We start from the raw sequence: 20,866 nt of genomic DNA on the forward strand, positions 1-20,866 counted from the left end.
CTATTTTCAAAGAATGTATGAAAATCTTGGCTCTTAATTTCAAACAATATTTTAGGAATCAAAAGTATTAAACTTACTTGAGCTCGGTATGTTATCTCCCACCTGTAGTTGTAGGATTCTGGAGGCTGAGACAGCAAGATCATGTGTTCAAAGCTAGCCTGGGATAACCCAAGCAAGTCCCTATGTCAAAAGTCAAGGGTTGTAAGTGAAAGAGTAGCAGCCTAGTGTAGGTAAGGCACTGAGTTTAGTCTCTAAACCTGAAAGAGAACAAATGGGATGGCAGAGGGGGAGAACGCATCTGGTGCGGTGGCTGCTGAGAAAGTGCAGCACTGCAGAATTAACTCAAGGACTTTCTGTGCTGACTCCATTCAGCAGATGGGGAGGTGGGCTAGGGCATTGTTTTCTTTCCGTTTTTTAAAGAACACAGTTTTGTGTGTAGCATTTAAATTATAACAATGGCAGATCTACTTAAGTAGTAAAAGAGGGTTGTGGTTTGTGTTTAGCTCTGTACAGGATGCTTTAGTAGCTCTCCTGACGGGGTGGGCTGACTTGTTCTGATGGGTTTGCATTAACTCCCTGAACTGTCTGCATTTCTCGTAGATGAGAAACCTCATCATTTATTCTTTACCTACGATGGAAATACTGTACTCTTTGGAAGTATCTAGTGTTTCTTCTTTAGTTCAAACAGGAATTAGCACGGTATGTCTACGCACATTTTAAATTGTTTTACTATGATTTTCGTTATTAATTTTTATGAGTAAGAAAAGCATGAGTGGAACTGAGTTCAATACCTGGTTTGATCTCTAGTGTTTACTTATGTTCATAATGACAGCTAATCAGAGTCCCAACTCAGTCTTCACAAAAATTAAGATCAAACTCCCATTCCCCTGCTATTCTGCTTTCCCAGCACTCGGGAGATAGGGAAAGGTGGATCTCTGTGAGTTCGAAGCCAGCCTGGTCTATGTGAGCTAATTCCAGGGCAGGCTCCAAAACTACAGAGAAACCCTGTCTTGAAAAACCAAAAAAAAAAAGTACTACTTTTAATTGTATGTCTGTGGGTGAGTTTGTGCATGAGCAGTGTCAGATCCCCAGACACAGGAGTTACAGGCAGTTGTGAGTCCTGGGTGTGGGTCCTCTGCAAGAGTGGCACACTCTCCATCTCTGAGCTGTCTCTAGTCCTTCTTGAACTTTTCATGGTTCTTTTTTTTTTAATTTTTTAAAATATTTATTTATTTATTATGTATACAATATTCTGTCTGTGTGTCTGCCTGCAGGCCAGAAGAGGTCATCAGATCTCATTTCAGATGGTTGTGAGCAACCATGTGGTTGCTGGGAATCGAACTCAGGACCTTTGGAAGAGCAGGCAATGCTCTTAACCGCTGAGCCATCTCTCCAGCCCTTCATGGTTCTTCTTATCTTGCCAAAACCATTGATGAGTTTTCACAGCAGTAGTGAATTTACTTGGTTTGGTTATTTTAATTCTGAAAGTTTGTGGAGTGGAGTGTGCCAAGTCAGTATACTTACAAAGTCTAGAAAGATCAAATCAGGGCTGGATGGTGGTGGTGGTGCACGCCTCTAATCCCAGCACTCGGGAGGCAGAGGCAGGTGGATCTCTGTGAGTTCGAGACCAGCCTGGTCTACAAGAGCTAGCTCCAGGACAGGCTCTAAAGCTGCAGAGAAACCCTGTCTTGAAAAGCCAAAAAAAAAAAAAAAAAAAAGAAAAAAAGAAAATCAAATCAGGATAGTGAATTTATCATTTCCTTTTACCTTAAAAATTATGAATATGTAACAATCATGCAATGTGTAGTATTTATATTTTTAAATTGTTATTTTTTTATTTTTTTAAAAAAATCTGAGGATGTGTGGGCCTCTTTTAGCTTAGTAATTTTTTTTTTTAATTGGGGGGGATTCAAGAACACTTTTTAATTTATTTATTTATTATGTATACAATGTTCTGTCTGCATGTATGCCTGCTCACCAGAAGAGGGCACCAGATCTCATCACAGATGGTTGTGAGCCACCATGTGGTTGCTGGGAATTAACTCAGGACCTCTGGAAGAGCAGCCAGTGCTCTTAACCTCTGAGCCTCTAGCCATTGTGGGCTAGATATGACCCTGACTCAAACATTCTAATACACTGAGGTTGTTGTGCTAGGAAATATAACATTAATACAAAATTATTAGGAGACAAACTTTTGAAAGTAGTATTTTATCAATTACTCTAGGTTTTCACTATTTATTCATTTTGTGTGGGAGCAGTGCCCCTTTGGAGGTTAGAGGACAACTTGTGGAAGTCCATTCTCCGCTTAGCGTGGATTCTGGGAATCTAACACAGGTCCACTGAGCCACCTTGCCAGCCCCTGGAGGCTTTCTGGAACTCCTTTTCTCCTTATCTAGGATCTAATCCAAGCTCAGGTCTTGAATTTGGTTACCACCTGCAGGAAGTGATTCCCTAGCCCTTTCTGTCTTGTGTGATACAGACAGTTTTGAAGTTCCAGTCTGTTGTAACATTTGCCTCTAGATTTGTCTGTTTGCTTCATTTTGATTTGATTTTTATAAGATCTTTTGGCAAAATGCTACGCAGATCACATGTCTCAATGCAGCAAGTTTTTAGGTCCCTATCCTACCTGTTAGGCCTTGTCCCTTGCTGAAGACAGCCCCTCCAGGTCTCCTCTTGTTAACAGCCCTTCCTGTTACCATTAGTCCTTATATGTGGCATGGCTTCCAGACCAGGAGGAAATCTTTTTTTCTGTTTTTCCCCAGTGATATTAAGAATCCACGGATGTATAATTCTTGCCTGAACCATTTGTTTATTCTAATAAAGTTCCTGGTTGTCTTTACATTGTAATTTTAATCATTTTGGTATTTTGCTTTTTTTTTATTGTAGGATACTATATATCTTCTGGAAGGAATTCACAAAAACGATTTTAAGTAGGTCATTCTCTGTTTATCAGATAATCATTACATAGCAGCAGAATTAGAATTTACTTATGGATGTTGGGTGGCAGCGGCATTCACAATGTAATGTGTTTTTTTTCAGCCTATCTGAAGACTCCATCTCTGATTTAGTACTTAGGTACCTTACAGAGGTATTACCAGAAAACAGGTAACTTGTCATTTTTTTAAGCCTTGTTTGCCCTTTAATGAGAAAATTAAACTCCCTGATGGATAGGCATCTGGTGAAATTTCTTCCAACTCTTCAGACTGAGCCGATTACTTCACAAGCACCAATTTGCCGAAGCTGAGAGCTTTGCCATCCAGTTTGGACTGGACGTTGAGGTAAGCATTCATTTGTTCAGTTGGTCTTGGGCAGACGTTTCTTGGTGCTAGAGGCTCAGGAGATGCTGAAGGGTCTTATCTGATTTAAAACAAGGTTGCAAAGCTGGCTCAGTGGTTAAGAGCCCTGGTTCTTGCAGAGGACCAGGATTCAATTCCCAGTACCCATAACTGTAACTAGCTCTTGTAGACCATGCTGGCCCCAAACTCAAAGAGATCCGCCTGCCTTTTCCTCCCAAGTGCTGGGATTAGCCCGGCAGTGGTGGCGCACGCCTTTAATCCCAGCACTCGGGAGGCAGAGGCAGGCAGATCTTTGTGAGTTCGAGACCAGCCTGGTCTACAAGAGCTAGTTCCAGGACAGGCTCCAAAGCTACAGAGAAACCCTGTCTCGAAAAACAAAAACAAAACAAAACAAAACAAAACAAAACAAAAAAAAAGTAACCAAGTGCTGGGATTAAAGGTATGAGCCACCACCAACCGGCTCAGTCCAATTATCTTAACTAACCATTCAATTCTTTGTTTTCTAGTTACATGAAGGCAATTGTTTAAAGCTTTGTTTTAGCTACTATGCTTGTACACCAAAACCCATGAACACATTCCCCAATATCAAAAAGAACTTGTGCTATCTCCTGGAACTTGATTCTTTTTTCTCCTTAATCATTAACCTAACTCATAGTCTATACTGCTCCTCCAGAAACTCTTAAGTCCTAGCTGTGTAATAGTTCCTTGGTCCTATTTTTTCTTCTCTGCAGCCTTTGCTTTATCATGGGTAGGGGCAACACTATATCTTACCTTTACCTATATTAATTTTCCCACTAAACTAATCTCCATCATAATTCTTTACTACATTTGTTAAAAATTCTTAGTCATCAGAATCTATTTAAACTAACACTATTGTATAAAATCATCACTTCAGTTAAATAGTATAGCTTAAGAGGAAATTATCTTCATAATAACTCACAGGTAAAAATGCCCAGTAGAACAGGTTGTTTCCTTGAGATAATCACACTCCATTAAAGGCCGTGGGGATTCCCCCACACGTATTCACAACATGTCAGATACCACAGAAAAATGTCAGTGGCAAACATGTAAAGGCACGGCAATAGCAAGAGACATTTTGGAGCTGAGGCCCTTGGGGCCTATTTGAGATTTTCCTATCACTCTTGCGTCGGTGGGCCAAACTCCTGAAGCTCAAGTGCCATCTGCTGCTCCTCTGACATGACCACAGACACATCAAAAAATGTTTTTTGTAATCTGGTTTGCCTTCCAGATAGATAAGAGTTAACTTTTATTAACTTTTTCCTTCTCTTCTTCGTCGTCGTCTTTTTTTTTTTTTTTTTTTTTTTTTTGAGACTAGGTCTTACTATGCAGCCTCACTGGCAAGGAGCTCCCTCTATAGACAAAGTGGTAATGCTCTGCCTCCCAGGTCCTGGGACTAAGGCACGTGCCACTGTGACCATCAAGACTGCCTTGTTTAAACCTCATTCCTGAGCCAAGTAGGGAGTCTCCTTCATACTGGTTTGTTTTCCTTAGCTTCCCAAGACAACGTCATCATGCTCAGATCCTGACTAGATGTGGTATGTTTGTGTTATAGCTTGTTTATAAGGTAAAATCAAATGATATATTGGAGAAACTGGCTTTGATTTCTTCGGACACCAGTGAGCAGACCAAATGGCAGCAACTTGTAGAAGAAGCTAAAGAAAATCTCTGCAAAATCCAGGTGTGTTTTCCCATCATCAGATGGAGTTTTCAGGTCGATGTGCTGCGTAGCATTATTAAGTTGCCTTTGTCTGGCATGTTTGAAACAGGATGATGACTTCGTGGTGAATTTCTGCCTCAAGGCCCAGTGGATCACCTATGAGACCACCCAGGAAATGCTCAGTTATGCCAAAGCCAGGGTAGGTGGTTTTCTTTTTGGAAAATTTTGCTTTAATTGTGTGTGATAATTCTCTCAACTCAAATATATTTTCTTGTCCTTCAGGTTTTGATTTTTTTCTTTAAATGTCTCTTTTTTTCCCCCTTAAGTTACCTTTTTCCATGAGACAGTTTACATGAGACACAGTTTACCTATGTCAGCTTCAAGGTTCCTAGTGTACTCCCTGAACTGTATATACATCCATCAACACAGAAGTTCTAGAATTATAGAGACCTGTGTGGTTTCTTTCTGGACCCCCCCATAACTACTCATTTACTTCCTTTTTCTACTTAGTGTGAATTCTGAATATTTATTATCTATTTACCTAGATTTTTCATGACAAGTTTTTGTATGTATACCTGGCTGGCCTAGAACTCACTCTGTAGACCTGGCTGGCCTTAAACTCAGACATCTGCCTCCCAAGTGCAGGGATTAAAGGTGTTTGCACCACCACTGCCCAACTTGGGCAATTTTCTTATGCATTATTTTTAGCAATATCTCTTTAAGGTTTATTTTCATTTTATTTTATTTTTATTTATTTACTTGTTTATTTATATATACAGTATTTTGCCTGTATATATGCTTGCAGGTCAGAATAGGGCACCAGATCTCATCACAGATGGTTGTGAGCCACCATGTGGTTGCTGGGAATTGAACTCAGGACCCTTGGAAGAGCAGGCAGTGCTCTTAACCACTGAGCCATCTCTTCAGCCCCTATTTTCATTTTATTTATGTTTGAGGCAGGATCTCACTTTTCTAGCCCTGGCTGTGTAGACCAGGCTGACCTTGAGCTCAGAGACTTGTTTGACTTTATATCCCAGTACTAGGATTCAAGGTGTGAGTCAGCACACCCAGCTATTTTTATTATTTTTAATTATGTGTATATCTGTGCATGTCAATGTAGATTCCATCTGAGGCAAGAAAAGGGCATCAGTTCCTCTGGGTGCTGAACCAAGTTGGAGTACTTAGAAAGAATAGTACATGCTTTTAACTGCTGAGCCCCATAAATCATTTTTTGTTTAATACCATTGTATAGAATAGACTACTTTCATTTTGGGCTTAAATACTACTTACTTTCTTTTTTTTTTTTTTTTTTTTCTCATGGTTTATTTTTTTTTATATTTAAAAATTTCCATCTCCTTCCCTCCTCCTCCCCCCTCCCTCCCCTCCTTCTCCCCTTTCTCTCCCCTCCTTCTCCCCCTTCCCTCCCCTCCCCTCCACCCATACCTCCCCTCCCTCCCTCTCAAGGCCAAGGAATGTGCTGGGGATGGACCTAATCAAACTACATGGTATGTAGGTGAAAAAAAAAAGGAAAAGAATACAGGGAGACGGGCAACTCTTCATAAAGAAGGTAACTTTCTGTGACTTGACAGACAACATTATCTTTGGGATATTTGGGATAATGTTGTCTGTCAAGTCACAGAAAGTTACCTTCTTTATGAAGAGTTGCCCGTCTCCCTGTATTCTTTTCCTTTTTTTTTTCACCTACATACCATGTAGTTTGATTAGGTCCATCCCCAGCACATTCCTGTCTTAACATTTCCTCTTTGTCTCCATCCATGCTTAGCTCCTAAAGAAAGAAGACAAAACCCTGCCTGCCTATTCTGACGGCCTCATGGAGGTAATGGCATTGCTTTGGTGGTTAATTCGTGGGTGAAGATGTTTTTCTTTTCAAGGCAGATTGAGTGACTGTTCAGCACCTCAGCTTCCTTAGGACCAAATTGGGACTCCAAGTAAGGTGGTGGATTTGGAGTCAAAGCAAATGATCCCTGTAAAGCATTTCTGTCTAGCCCCTGGGAGCTGCTAAATGCTCAATATGGGCATGCATTCAAGCATGCGTGCATTTGATTTCCCAAAATAAGGCAGACAACACCGCTCAGTGGGTTAAAGTGCTTGTGCCAAGCTTGAAGACCTCTGCTCAGTCCTTGAGACCCACACACTAGAAGGACAGAGCCAACTCCCACAAATTGTCCTCTCTTCCCTGCTTGATGTGGTACATATACCCACTTCCCGCTCCATATACAGACAGTATAATAAACATTAAAAACTATTAAATTCTCAAACTAAGTATTTAATATAATCCACCTAAGTTATGCCTTAAATGTAAATGATTAAGTGAGAAACCCCACACTTAATATGTGTTTGCCTTTATAATGAACTGTGACTAGAAATGTTCTCATTATTTTGTGGGTGATATGTTAAATAATAAAGTTGTGTGGGTGGGAATTGAGCCATAGTGTGAGTTAAAATGACAATGTATACAGGGCTTCTGTAGTAGCCTTATTTATAGCATTTAAAACTTTTAATTTCAATGTCATCACTGTGTGTGTGTGAACATGCGCATGCGTGTGTGTGTGTGTGTGTGTGTGTGTGTGTGTGTGTGTTTGCTTGCATGAATACAAGTGCAGTAGCATGTATATGCACAGCTTTGTAGATTCATTTCTCCTATATTTAAGTGGGTTCCAGGGATTGAACTCAGGTCACCAGGCTTACATAGCAAGTACCTTTTGACAAGCCATCTTACCAGCCCACATATATTATTAAAATTATCAAATTATTCTTTTCTTTAGGTGCTAAAGGCTCATGCAAAGTTGACAACATTTTATGGAGCATTTGGACCAGAAAAATTCAGGTGTGTGCATGCTATTTTATTTATTTATTTATTTTTCAAGACAAGGTTTCTTTGTAACTATGGAGCCCTTCCTGAAACTCTGTAGACCAGGCTGGCCTCAAACTCACAGAGATCTACCTGCCTCTACCTCCCGAGTGCTGGGATTAAAGGCTTGCACCACCACCGCCCAGCTTGACTCTTAATTTAATGACTTGTTATTCAGGATTTGTTTCATTGGGATTTTTTGTTTGTTTTGCATAAGAAATTCTTTATTTTACAGGGTCTCCTATAAGCTGGCCTAAAACTTTCTCTGTAGCTGAGGGTGGCTCAATTCTTTTGCCTTTTTTTTTTTTTTTAAGTTTTATATATAAAACTGTTTTTTGTTTGTTTGGGTTTTTTTTTTGCTTTTTTTTTTTTTTTTTTTTTTTTTCCTGCATGTATGTCTGTGTGATGGTGTTAGATCCCCTGGAACTGGAGTTACAGATAGTTAGGAACCACTATGTGGGTGCTGGGAGTTGAACTTGGATCCTCTGGAAGAATAGCCATTGCTCGTAACCACTGAGCTATCTCTCCAGGTTGTTTTTGTTGTGGTTTTCTGATCTGGGTGCCTACATGGAGAGTCACTGCCGTTAGTGAAGGTGACAGGAGTTCTCTAGATTTGGGAGAGGAAACTTACTTTGTGCTGTGGAATTTTTAGATCTGTTTTGATTTTTACTAATTGGTTTTTAAATTAAAAAATAAGGTGGTGAGATTGCTCATTGATAAATTACACTTATTCCTGTAGAGAACCTGGGTTTGGTTCCCAGCACCCACATAGTGGCTCTTAATAATTCAAAACTCCAGTTCCAGGGAATCAGACTCTCTTCTTTGACCTCTGAGTGCACCATACATGTGAGTGTACCACACACATGAGTGGATACATATATGCAGGCAAGACATTCATACACATGAAATAAAATAATTTAAAAATGGGAAGTAGTTAGAGCCAGCAAGATGATCAAGGCACTTGCCAAGTGTGTCTGCTTGAATTTAATCCCTAAGGCCCACATGATGAGGGAGAGAATCAGTTCCTGCATGTTGTCCTCTGACCTCTCCATGTGTGCCTACCACACTTACCCCACTAAGTAAATACATCTTCAAAACAAGTGCTCAAGATGTTTAATGCTACCTATTATGGAAAGTACGTTTTACACTCCTGACTTGCCTCTTCCCTCTGATTTCTCAGTAGCAGCTCTTGGATTGAATTTCTGAATAATGAAGATGTTCTCAGAGATATTTTTATGCAGCTAAGGGAAGGAAACCTTGTTTGTGCTCAGTATCTTTGGCTTAGATATCGGGTAATGTATTGTGCATTTTGATTTCTTGATTGCTTTGTAGCTTCTGCAATGATGGTTGCGTACTGGAGACTGGCAGGCTGTCAAGTGTGACTGGGTAGTAGAGTGCTGTAGATTGATAGACTGTGGCCTGTCCCAGGGGAGATCTCTCCAGATCAAAGACATGCTATGGTATGGTAGATCAGAGGACATGCTATGGCATGATGACAGGCCTTATTTTATCTAGCTTCAGAGTCTGATCAGCCCTGAGTTGTTCCTCAGGAAACAGTATTTTTATTAAGTGCTTTATTAATATGCTTCTGCCGATATGGTGAAGATGTTCCTACTGTTTGGATTGTGGTCAAGGAATACTCATTAAAGGTGTTTATTTGAGGATGATGTGCAGTAGCACATATCTGTAGGCTGAAGCAGGAGGATTGCTTAGTCTAGAAGTTTCAGGCCAGACTGAACCTGTATAGACCCCATCTCATCCACAGATAGATAGGCTGTTTATCCAAACCCCCTTTTGTTGACTGATATTAACATATAATATTTGGACTGAAAAGGTAGTGTGTTATGCCACTAATGGAAATTCTTATTAGTATTTGTATTATTATCTCCAGTTGTATTTTTCTTAGGATACAATCTCTTTGGTTTCCTTGTGTTTTTATTATCTACTGCTTACTAATACAATATTTAATGAGTTGTGACTCCCCCCATTTGAATTGTTTGTATAAAGTACCTTTATCATTCATTATTAAATCAGTAACATCACCGGACAGCAGTGGCACATACCTTTAACCCCAACACTCAGCAGGCAGAGGCAGAAGGATCTCTGAGTTTGAGACCAGCCTGTTGTACAGAGTGAGTTACAGGACAGGCAGGCCTACACAGAGAAACCCTAGCTCAAACAATGAACAAAAAAATCAGTAGCATGTTCTTTGAAATGGCTTTACAATTTTTTTTTTTTTTTTTTTTTTTTGGTTTTTCGAGACAGGGTTTCCCTGTAGTTTCTAGAACCTGTCCTGGAACTAGCTCTTGTAGACCAGGCTGGCCTCGAACTCAGAGATCCGCCTGCCTCTGCCTCCCGAGTGCTGGGATTAAAGGCGTGCGCCACCACCGCCCGGCGGCTTTACAATTTTTTAAGAAAATAATTTGCTTCAGTTAGCATGCAAAGTGATGGGTTTTGTCAAGGCATTTTTGTGCATCTCTGTCGTTGTTTATATTTGTCCCCAAGGATCAATCCGGTCTTTGCCCTTTGGGGGGTATTAGTTTAAATTTGTCAGGCAAGTCTTAATTTCTGATTCTGTACTTTAGGCTGACTTTGAAAGCAAGTTTGACGTGAAAATGCTGGAGAACTTGCTGAACTCCATTTCTACACAAGTCTCCTTGGAAGAACTTTGTTCGTGGTTTAAAGATGATGTGATCCCATTTGTGAGAAGGATTGTACCCGAAGGACAAGTGAGTTTCTTCTTGTATTTCCACCCTTAAAGATTTAGCTTAATACTTCATATTAGATTACTGAGGAACCCCTGTGAAAAGTTGATAGAGCTGGATGCAGTGGTGTGCACTTCTGACCTCAGCCCTTGAGAAGCTGCAGTAGAAGGACTGCTAGGAATTTGAGTCTAATCTACATAGCAACTACACAGCAGGTTCCAGGCCAGCATGGGCTACAAAGTGTGGCCCTGACTCAAAAAGAAGCAAAAATGGTGGTGGTGGTGGTGGTGGTGGTGGTGGTGGTGGTGGTGGTGGTGGTGGTGGTGGTGGTGGTGGTAGAGTACTGATTAGCATGCTAGCATGTTTGAGGTCTTGGGTTCAGTGTCCAGCTGTGTAACTGATAAGTAACTTAGATGACTACAGGTTTGGAGAGATGGCTCGGTGCTTAAGACTCAAGAGCACATTCTGCTCTTTCAGAAGACCTGGGTTCAGTTGTCAGTACTAATATTTTATGCCTCACAATCACCTGCAGGTCCAGCATCCAAAGCTCTGATGCCCTCTGCCTCAGCCACACACATGCACTCACATACATTTTTTACAAATTCTTAAAAACTGATTATAAGCCGGGCGGTGGTGGCGCACGCCTTTAATCCCAGCACTCGGGAGGCAGAGGCAGGCGGATCTCTGTGAGTTCGAGGCCAGTCTGGTCTACAAGAGCTAGTTCCAGGACAGGCTCTAAAAAAGCTGCAGAGAAACCCTGTCTCGAAAAACCAAAAAAAGAAAAAAAAAACTGATTATAGAAATTTTTGTGGGTGTGAAGATTTATTGACAATTTCATTTTTAAGTGATGTATCTATTTCAGAACATTCTTGCAAAATGGTTGGAACAAGCATCCAGGAACTTAGAGTTGATTGATAAGGTAATATTTGCGTATTAAACATGACAATGACATTTGCTCCCTTACAGCAGCTTCAAACTTGATTTTTAACGGTCTTTTATATTTTTAAAAGGCAAACTGGCCGGAAAATGGACTTCAGCTAGCAGAGGTGTTCTTCATAGCTGAAGAAGCAGAGAAAGTTGGATTTGCATCTTCTTGGCTCTGGATTTCCTTGGTATGTTGTCCAGACAAATTCCATGGTGAAGCATGACACCATGGCCGAGGATGTGCCTGTGTCACTGTGTCGGCCCACCGAAGGGAAAATGCTTTCTTCTTTTTTGTTGTTTGTATTGCAACTGCAGCCTGTTTCAGTGCAGTCCGTCGACACTGAGCCAGCCAAAATAGAAATATATAAAAACATTCTTAGTGATAGAATCGGGATTTTTTTTTTTTTTTTTTTTTTTTTTTTTTTGCAAAAGCAGCGTCTCAGAATCCTTTAAAAGACTAAAAATGACATATAAGAATGGGTCTGTAGCAGTCATATCTGCTTCTTTTACTTTTTTTTAAATCAGGAAGCCTTCTGATGTAGAAAAAATGGGACCTCCTGTCAATCTGAAAAGTAGTGAGATGTAGATGTGACCTTCGTCTCATGGACGAGGCTCTGAGTTTCTCTGGGCATCTCGACACTGAAAAGCACTGCTAGAAGGGGAATCACAATCAGAAATGTAGTTCTGGAGGCGAGCTGCATTATTACTGAGCTAGTTGCTTCTAAATTTCTAATTTCTTTTTTGAGGTTTCTCAAACAATAAAACATGAATTATAGTAGGAAAACTGTACAATAAAATCTCTCGTGAAGTTTTCTCTACTTTAGTATTGACTGAGTTTTCTGTCCTGCCTGGTTCCCATAATTGTTAAGTCCCAAAGAAATCACACAGAGCTCTACATTAGTTATAAACTGATTAGCCCTTTAGCTCAGGCTTCTTATTAACTCTTTTAAAAAAATTATTTATTTAATATGTATACAGTATTCTGCCTGCATGTATGACTGCAGGCCAGAAGAGGGTACGAGATCTTATTATAGATGGTTGTGGGCTGACATGTGGGTGCTGGGAATTGAACTCAGGATCTTTGGGAGATCAGGCAGTGCTCTTGACCTCTGAGCCATCTCTCCAGCCCTCCCCCCATTAACTCTTATAACTTATATTAGTCCATTATTCTTGCCTATGTTAGTCACATGGCTCAGTACCTTATTCAGCGAGGCAGTTACATCTTGCTTCTTCTGTGGCTAGGTCAGGACTGCAGACTAGGACCTCCTTCTTCCCAAAATTCTTCTGTTCTCCTTGACCCGCTTCTACTTCCTGTCTGGTTGTCCCTTCTATACTTCCTGCCTTGCTATTGGCAAATCAGTGTTTATTTAAAATACAATTGACAGAATACAGACCATTGTCCCACACCACTTTAGCCCCAGACAAAAGTGACCTTTGAAAATATGTATTATGATGGCTAACTTGTAGGTTGATTGGCATAGTGCTTGTTGAACATGCATCAAGCCCTGGGTGGGTCCCAAGCACCATGTAAACTGGGTATGTTAGTGCATACCTGTAATCTCAGGGTGTGGGAGATGCCAGCAGAAGGCTCAGAAATTCAAAGATATCCTTGGCTGTGTATCTTGTTCAAGTCCAGCCTGTGCCATCAGAGACAGAGAGGGAGAGAGTTTATATTTGGGTTTTGGAACAATTGCCCTCCTGTTGCTAATTCTCAATGTTTTTCTAAAGAAGTAAATTTTAGATTCTGGTTTCCTCCTCTATCTACTTGTGGCCAGTACTTATTTCTTTGAAATAAGTTTGACTGTGTTTCTCAATCATACTTTTGTATCCTTAATGAAGTTAATGCTTTTGTTTTAGAAAGAATATCAAAACACAGAGGAAGTCCGACAGTTACAGATACTAGTAAACAAGTTGCAGGAGCTGATCACACTGCATAAGAAATACAACTGCAAGCTGGCCCTCTCTGAGTTTGAGAAGGTAGAGTTCCATACTCTGGAGCATCCTTTTGTTTTTTTTGTGTCCACTTGTGGCCGGACTCTGCATCATTTACACTGTCTTCCTTGTCTTGTCTACAGGAAAATACAACCACCATAGTGTTCCGGATGTTTGACAGGGTCTCGGCGCCAGAGCTGATCCCCTCTGTCCTTGAGAAGTCTGTGAGAGTTTACATGCGGGAACACAGTTTGCAAGAGGAAGAGCTGCTTTTGCTTTATATAGAGGTGATTTTTTTTTTTTAACTTTTTAAGTATTCATATCTGAATGTGTGACTGCGTAGTCGCAGACATGGTGCATGTGTGAAGGTCAAGAGCAACATATGAGACTCAGTTCTCTCCTTCCTCCACATGGGTCCTGGGCATCTAATTCAGGTCGCAAGTGCCTTTATCTGTTTCTGAATTCTGTGCAGTACTTGATCATGTAAATGCTTGACTCTGTAAGGGATGCCTGGCTTTACCACTGGCACCTATGAGGCAGCTGAATTGATCAAGAATGTAAGCTAATTCTACTATTAACCATCGGAGAACCTCCTACTTATTAGAGAGACTGAAATGGGAGGGTCACTCAAGACCACAAGTTCAAAACCAGCTAGTCAGCATAATGAAGTCCCATCTCAAAAAGAAAAAGAGAACAGTAGGACTTTTCCCAGAGGACTAGTATGGGGTATTAGGAGTAGAAGCTCAATACATACTGGGCTTGAACAGGAGAAGGTGCTAAGGATCAGGCCTCCGGAGTCCACACTTGGTCTGTCTCATTAAAGATGTGCGCCACCACTTGCAAACTGAGAGTTTCTGATATTTGAAAACATGTATGTTTCTCTTTCCTAGGATTTACTAAAGAGGTGCAGCTCAAAGTCAGCGACACTCTTTGACACAGCATGGGAAGCAAAGGCCATGGCAGTGATACGATGCTTGACTGACACAGATGTAAGCAAACACTGACTGTTGGGTTTTCCTGTTTGCAGTAACAAGTTTCCTTTTGAACACGGACTCTTAAGCTATTTTTTGGTCATAAAAGTGACAAGTATTTGTTAGTGAAATTTTTTGTAGAATCTAAAAAAAAAAAAGATAAAACCATACTATTTCCCTTGATTATGAAAATGCACCCATTCCCAAAACCAAAAGAATTTCTGTGGTCTATTGAATGCCTCTCTGTTCAGGAGCTGGGATTACTCAGAAATGAAACTCTTAGCTTGGTGCCGAGCTTTACAGCGATCTCCTGCTATCATTAGTTCTCATTATAAGGCAGGGACACATGTGCTCGTAGTCCCAGCACAGGATGGTAAGTCATATATGAAGCCTTGGTGTGGGAGAGCAATAAAAGATAGGTAAATAATTATTTAAAATATAAGAGCAGCCCTGATTGACTATGGTTTAGAGAGAGAGAGAGAGAGAGACATGAAGTTAAGATCCTTTTGAGTCGGGGTTGGGGGAGGGTTGGAGGAGGTAAATGGGGGTGGATGTGACCAAAATACATTGTATGCATGTATAAATTTCTCAAAAACTGAAAGATTATATATCAATTATGGATGCTACTCTTAAGTATGGAGACAGCGGAGCACACAAGAACTCTGCAGATGTTGACTAACAACACCCTAGGTACTTTTCTGAATAACAGGACTGTTGGGTTTTGTTTTGTTTTTAGATTTATTTATTTTATTTTGTGTATTAATGTTCTGTTTTGTTTGTGTACTGTATCTGTGCCTGTTGTCTGTTGAAGTGAGACAAGGGTGTTGGATCTTCTGGAACTGGAGTTAACAGGTGGTTGTGAGCTACCTGATTGGGTTCTGGAAACTGAATTCAGGTCCTCTGCAGGGGACACAAGTACTCTTATCCGCTGAGCCATCTCTCCAGCCTCTGAAATTGTTCCTTGTGTGTAACAATTGAAGGAAATATATGCTTTGCATGTGGATCAAATGCTCTCACTCTACCCATACCTGATGTCTGCAGTGCCTATCCCTTACATGAGAGGTACGTCTGAGAAGTGGTCATTGTTCCTGTTGACTGCTCTCTTTGTAGCTCATCTTTGACGCTGTGCTGAAGATAATGTACAAGGCGGTGGTTCCCTGGAGTGCAGCTGTGGAGCAGCTGGTGAAACAGCACCTGGAAATGAACCACCCCAAGTAAGTTTGCAGAACACTAAATGATGTGTCCATGCCCTGCACCAGCTTCATGCTTTGAGTTGGCAGCCAGTTAAGTTTACCGTCGACTGTTTTTCATAGTCATGTTAATACCAGTTTATTAATAAACATTTTGTTTAGGGTCAAATTATTGCAGGAAAGTTACAAACTAATGGAGATGAAGAAACTTTTGCGGGGTTATGGAATACGAGAGGTGAATCTCTTGAACAAGGAAATAATGGTAAGTGCTAGTTGGTTTGTTCCTCTCTGTTCTTGTAATTCTAGAGCAGCATGGGAGGTGACTGAAGATTTTCCTTTCTTTCTTTCTTTTTTTCTTTCTTTCTTTCTTTCTTCTTTTTTTTTTTTTGGTTTTTCAAGACAGGGTTTCACTGTAGTTTTGGAGCCTGTCCTGAAACTAGCTCTTGTAGACCAGGCTGACCTCGAACTCACAGAGGTCCACCTGCCTCTGCCTCTCGAGTGCTGGGATTAAAGGCGTGCGCCACCACAGCCCTACTTTTTTTAAAGTCTTAAAAAACAAAGTCCTCAAAGGGCTGGCCATGTAGCTCAGCAGTAGAGCACTTGCCTAGCACGCACAATGTCCTGGATTTGAAACCCTGTCTCTAAAAACAACAACAAAAAAAAAAACAGAAGAAGATTTTCATATTTAAAAAGTTAGCAGAGCTAGATTTATTTTATGGGAGTGGGTCACATATGTGCCATGAAAACTCAGAGCATTTGGTTCTCTCTTTCTAGCATGTAAGCTTTATAGAGTGAACTCAGACTCTCTGACTTGGCAGCAAGTACCTTTCCCCACTGACCTATCTTGCTGGACCCATAAATCATGTTTTAACCTTAGGTCCAGTTTAGGTTTTTTGCTACATTTTAAAAATATTTAAGGCATTTTGCTTTCATAAGCAAATGGTTTCTGAGTTTTATGAGTCTTCATGTTAAGAAATAAATCTTATCTCTTTCAGAGGGTGGTCCGATACATTCTCAAGCAAGATATCCCATCTTCTTTAGAAGATGCTCTGAAAGTGGCCCAGGGATACAGGCTGTCTGATGATGAAATCTACAGTCTAAGAATTATTGATCTGATTGACAGAGAACAGGTTTGAAAGATTTAGATTGTCATGGGGCTGTTTTGTTGACTAAATCTTTACAGAATCTAAACTGTCCAAACTACTTTCACAAAATAAAATAAATAAGCTATATCAACATGAAAATATAGTGTGTGTGTGTGTGTGTGTGTTGTGTGTGTGTGTATGTGTAATTTTTTTCTTGGTTTTCCTAGGCAGGGTTTCTCAGTAGCTTTGGAGCCTGTCCTAGAACTCACTCTGTAGACCAGTCTAGCCTCGGAGTCAGAGATTCACCTGCCTCTGCTTCCCGAGTGCTGAGATTAAAGGTGTGCACCACCACTTAGGGTTAGGATAAGAGTTAGGGTTACTACTCAGCTCCAGCCCTCAGATTTTTAAAAATATTAAACTAATCTTTTTTTTTTTCAAAAAGATCTTTTCATCTTGTTTCCCATTCTGCTAATTGAGCCCACGTCCTCACATTGGACAGTGCAGATGAGAAATTTCTTCTCACTTTCAAGTAGAAAAGACAGAACGATATACAAACTATTCCTTGTGAGGACCAGATGTTTATTTCTTTTCTTATTAACCCTGTTCACAGGCAGATGACTGCCTCCTACTACTGAGGTCGCTGTCTCCTGTTGAAGCCGAAAAAACTGCAGAAAGAGTCATCATTTGGGCTCGACTGGCATTGCAAGAAGAGCCAGACAGTTCTGAAGAGGTGAGGGTTTCACTGAGATGTGTTGTTGATGCACACATCTGGAAATCTGCAAGGGAGGTAGGATAATAACCTTGAATTCCAGTCCAGACTGGCTCCATTATAAGTCCTTGTTTCAAAAGAAATCATTGTGTCTGGAGAGATGGCTCAGAGGTTAAGAGCACTGGCTGGCTCACAAACAACTGTAATGAGATCTGGTGCCCTCTTCTGGTGTATAGACATACATGCAGGCAGGACACTGTATACACAATAAATAAATAAATAAATAGACAAACAAACAAACATAATAAGTAAACATAATAAATAAGTAAGCAAGCAAACAAACAAATAAATAAATCTGAAAATAAAAAGTCAATGAAGCTGAGCATGCCTTCAGTAGAGCCCGTCATTTCTTTAGCGATAAGAGACCAAGGGTCACAGGGTGTGTAGCATATGACTTTAGTGTCAGGCAGAGGTCACGGGCCTGCTCGTCTCCAGTGAGTTCCAAACCAGCCTTGACTACACAGTAAGACCCTTCCCCTGCCCTCATCTCCACACAAAAATTTACCAGAATAGTTGGATTTAAGCCTTAAGAAATGCCTCCCAGCTTTAAATTAATTGTCTCCTTTTTCACATAAAGTTGGTAAGTAGATCGTATTGTAGATTAAATGTAGAACATGAGCTCTTAATTGACTTTATTAAAAAGTAGCAGAGCCTCAACTCAAACCTGTTTTGTTCTGCCACTGGTGCTCTATATGTGTGGTACTGGTGAGTACAGTGTCTCCAATGTCCTCTGTTACTGACTGACACTCCATCCCACATCCCTTTTTGTCTTTCAGTCCGGTTTTTTTTTTCTTCTCTCTGTTGTTAATTCTTCTAAAGTAATTGCTGAAAGCCTAATTATTTACTCATCTTGATTACCTAAGCTATTTATTAGCCTTATACTGTTTTTACCAGAGAAAGTTTGCAAGGGTTTAGCGTGACTCAACAAGAAAGGTCTGCCAGTTACAGCGTAGCCGGGAGACTGTTGGCCAGCACATCTCTCCTGGTATTTCTGACGTCCGTATTGGTGCGTCTCCTTCACCTTGCAGCTGCCTGACAAGAGCTACACATATTCCTCAATCACTCGTTTTATTATTTTTCTGATTCCTTGGTTGGTTATTTGTTTGCTACTTCTATATTGTCTTGTTTTGGTTCTTTGGTAGTACTGAGGATGAAACTCATGCTGAAGGTGTGCTAGGCAAATCCTTTCTCATTATTCCCCAGCCCATGAGGCCATGGTTGTTATGTGTGTTTTATGTGTCCAACTGAAGTGATCAGTAAAGAAGTAGACTTCACTTTGCACGTTTTAGGACAAGGCCTGGAGAATGTCTGTGACGAAGACATCGGTGGATATTCTCAAAATCCTGTGTGATATCCAGAAAGGTAGTTTCCCTACCCCTCTGTTCCTCTACTTGGTTTTTGTCCCAAAGCTTACCAAGGCTATGGTTGTCTAATTTTACCCATTTTTCCATATGAAAGATCTAATCTTTTTGTTTTTAATAGTCAGACAGCAGCATATAAAGGTGACTTACTTTCTGTTTACCTGCTTTGGTAAGCTTTCGTTGTTCAGATACCTGACGTATCTGTTGGCGATAAGAAGGGAAGAAATCTCACCTATTTAAACGTGGACTTAAAACAGTTGAGAAAGTAACACTCTTGGAGTTACTTTGGGGGCTAAATTTGTTTTAGAAGACTTGCCATTCTTTTTATTTTATTATTTTTAATTGTGTGTATATGTGGTATGTGTGTGTTCATGCAGACCAGAGAAGTTAGACCCCTGGAGTTGGCATTACAGGTGATTGTGAGCTATCTGATGTGTGTGCTGGGAACTGAACTCTGGTCCTCTGGAAGAGCAGGGCATGCTCTTAACTACTAATTCACCTTTCCAGCCCCTCCCATTTTATTAGAACTCTTAAATTTCCCTTTTCTACCTCCTGAAAGAAGTTTCTTTTTTCAGATTTCAGTCTTGAAATAATCTGTTGATTCATAACTAGATTAACTCGTTCAGATGACTTTAAGTCCTGTCTCCTGTTACCATGACATTCTGGGAGAATCAAATTATAGCATATGAGAATTTGTACATCTGCTATAACTTTTAAAAATCTAATTACAGACAATCTACAGAAGAAGGATGAATCTGAAGAGTTCTTGAAACAATTTAAAGTGGTTGCAAGCTTACAGGTAAAGATACAGGGACCAGTCTGCACCTGCCCTAGTGTGCTCCGCTGCCAGGGACCCAGTCTGCACCTGCCCTAGTGTGCTCCGCTGCCAGGGACCCAGTCTGCACCTGCCCTAGTGTGCTCCGCTGCCAGGGACCGTGACACTGGTCCTTTCTCAGCAGCTTTATTGAGATGTAATTTATGTCTTGTCCAGTATTAGTTGATAGTTTTGGTATATTATTTTCCTAGTTCCTTAAAAGTATAGTAAAATACATATAACAAAATGATCCATTCTGATTTTCTGTCTTCATTTCCATGGCATTAATTACATTCACAAGGCTCTGCAGCCATCACCTGTTTTTTCACACTCAGAGCTGAAAGTCTGAACCCATAAGACCCCATAAGACAGCACAACTCTCCAGAGTAGAATTATCCAAAATTAATAGTTAAGCCTCCCCTCTTTTGCAATGCTTCCTATAGCACAAAATTATCTGGACCCAAATGTCAAGAGTGCTAAAATTGAGAAGCCATTCTCCATAATTATGTTTTTTTATTTTCCTAACTTTTAGTGTTGAGCCATAAAAATCTTAAATTCCTAATTTATAAGTGAATAATTTCTCAAGGAGAGGGTGAAACTCAATGCTGGGTTTTAACACTGCTAAACTTGGGGCTTTGTCTCACTTTGATACAGGAGAACTTTGAGGTCTTCCTTCCATTTGAAGATTACAGCAACAGCACCCTGGTGGCTAGTCTTCGAGAACAGTATATTAAGGCACATGAAGATGCACAGGCTGAGCCTAAACTCAGGGGACCCCCTGCGCCCACCCCGGCCAGAGGGGAGGATCTGAGCATCAGGTCAAAGCTGCACAGACAGGCACTGGCCCTGCAGGTGTCTGCACAAGAGCTGGAGGAAGAGCTGGCCTTGAGAGCCTTAAAGGATGGGAAGGTGGGAGCAGCACTGAGCAAATGCAGGTGACACTGGAGTTTGTCAGAAAATGACTTTTGTTCTGTCCTTTCCGTCACTGATAGGCATAGGGCCAGGGTTACTTTCGTTTTCACAAAAGTGATTATTGGTTTCCTGAGAGCCTGTTTTGGAGCCTCTTTGTCAAAAAATAATGGTATGGAAGGAAAGTAGACCCTGCTTAGTTGGTCACATGACTGTTAAATGTTGGCTCCTGTGCCTTGATCCTTAAGGGTAACTAAAGTACTTTGAAAACGGATCACACTTTGTACCACGAAAAAGTTCTTTGTTGGTGTTGGTGTTGTTTTAATGGTTTTATGAGTGTTTTGGTATGTATGTATGTAT

At 40.6% G+C, this 20,866-nt stretch overlaps 1 protein-coding gene across 1 annotated transcript in view; it reads left to right on the forward strand.

The window, feature by feature from the left end:
• Window positions 1-20,866, forward strand: part of Kntc1 (kinetochore associated 1) — a 73,727-nt gene that overhangs the window by 15,014 nt on the left and 37,847 nt on the right. Inside the window, exons 13-34 of the mRNA XM_038345609.1 lie at window positions 601-699; window positions 2,887-2,930; window positions 3,040-3,105; window positions 3,203-3,278; window positions 4,870-4,995; window positions 5,084-5,173; window positions 6,758-6,811; window positions 7,761-7,822; window positions 9,027-9,138; window positions 10,432-10,575; window positions 11,414-11,470; window positions 11,562-11,663; window positions 13,333-13,452; window positions 13,551-13,694; window positions 14,298-14,396; window positions 15,489-15,592; window positions 15,731-15,830; window positions 16,564-16,698; window positions 17,264-17,383; window positions 18,712-18,784; window positions 19,515-19,582; window positions 20,252-20,532. Of these exons, the coding sequence (XP_038201537.1) occupies window positions 601-699; window positions 2,887-2,930; window positions 3,040-3,105; window positions 3,203-3,278; window positions 4,870-4,995; window positions 5,084-5,173; window positions 6,758-6,811; window positions 7,761-7,822; window positions 9,027-9,138; window positions 10,432-10,575; window positions 11,414-11,470; window positions 11,562-11,663; window positions 13,333-13,452; window positions 13,551-13,694; window positions 14,298-14,396; window positions 15,489-15,592; window positions 15,731-15,830; window positions 16,564-16,698; window positions 17,264-17,383; window positions 18,712-18,784; window positions 19,515-19,582; window positions 20,252-20,532 (2,276 nt within the window). The remainder of the gene's footprint in view (window positions 1-600; window positions 700-2,886; window positions 2,931-3,039; window positions 3,106-3,202; window positions 3,279-4,869; window positions 4,996-5,083; window positions 5,174-6,757; window positions 6,812-7,760; window positions 7,823-9,026; window positions 9,139-10,431; window positions 10,576-11,413; window positions 11,471-11,561; window positions 11,664-13,332; window positions 13,453-13,550; window positions 13,695-14,297; window positions 14,397-15,488; window positions 15,593-15,730; window positions 15,831-16,563; window positions 16,699-17,263; window positions 17,384-18,711; window positions 18,785-19,514; window positions 19,583-20,251; window positions 20,533-20,866) is intronic.

Source organism: Arvicola amphibius, chromosome 10 (assembly GCF_903992535.2).
Source record: "Arvicola amphibius chromosome 10, mArvAmp1.2, whole genome shotgun sequence".
NCBI lineage: Eukaryota > Metazoa > Chordata > Mammalia > Rodentia > Cricetidae > Arvicola > Arvicola amphibius.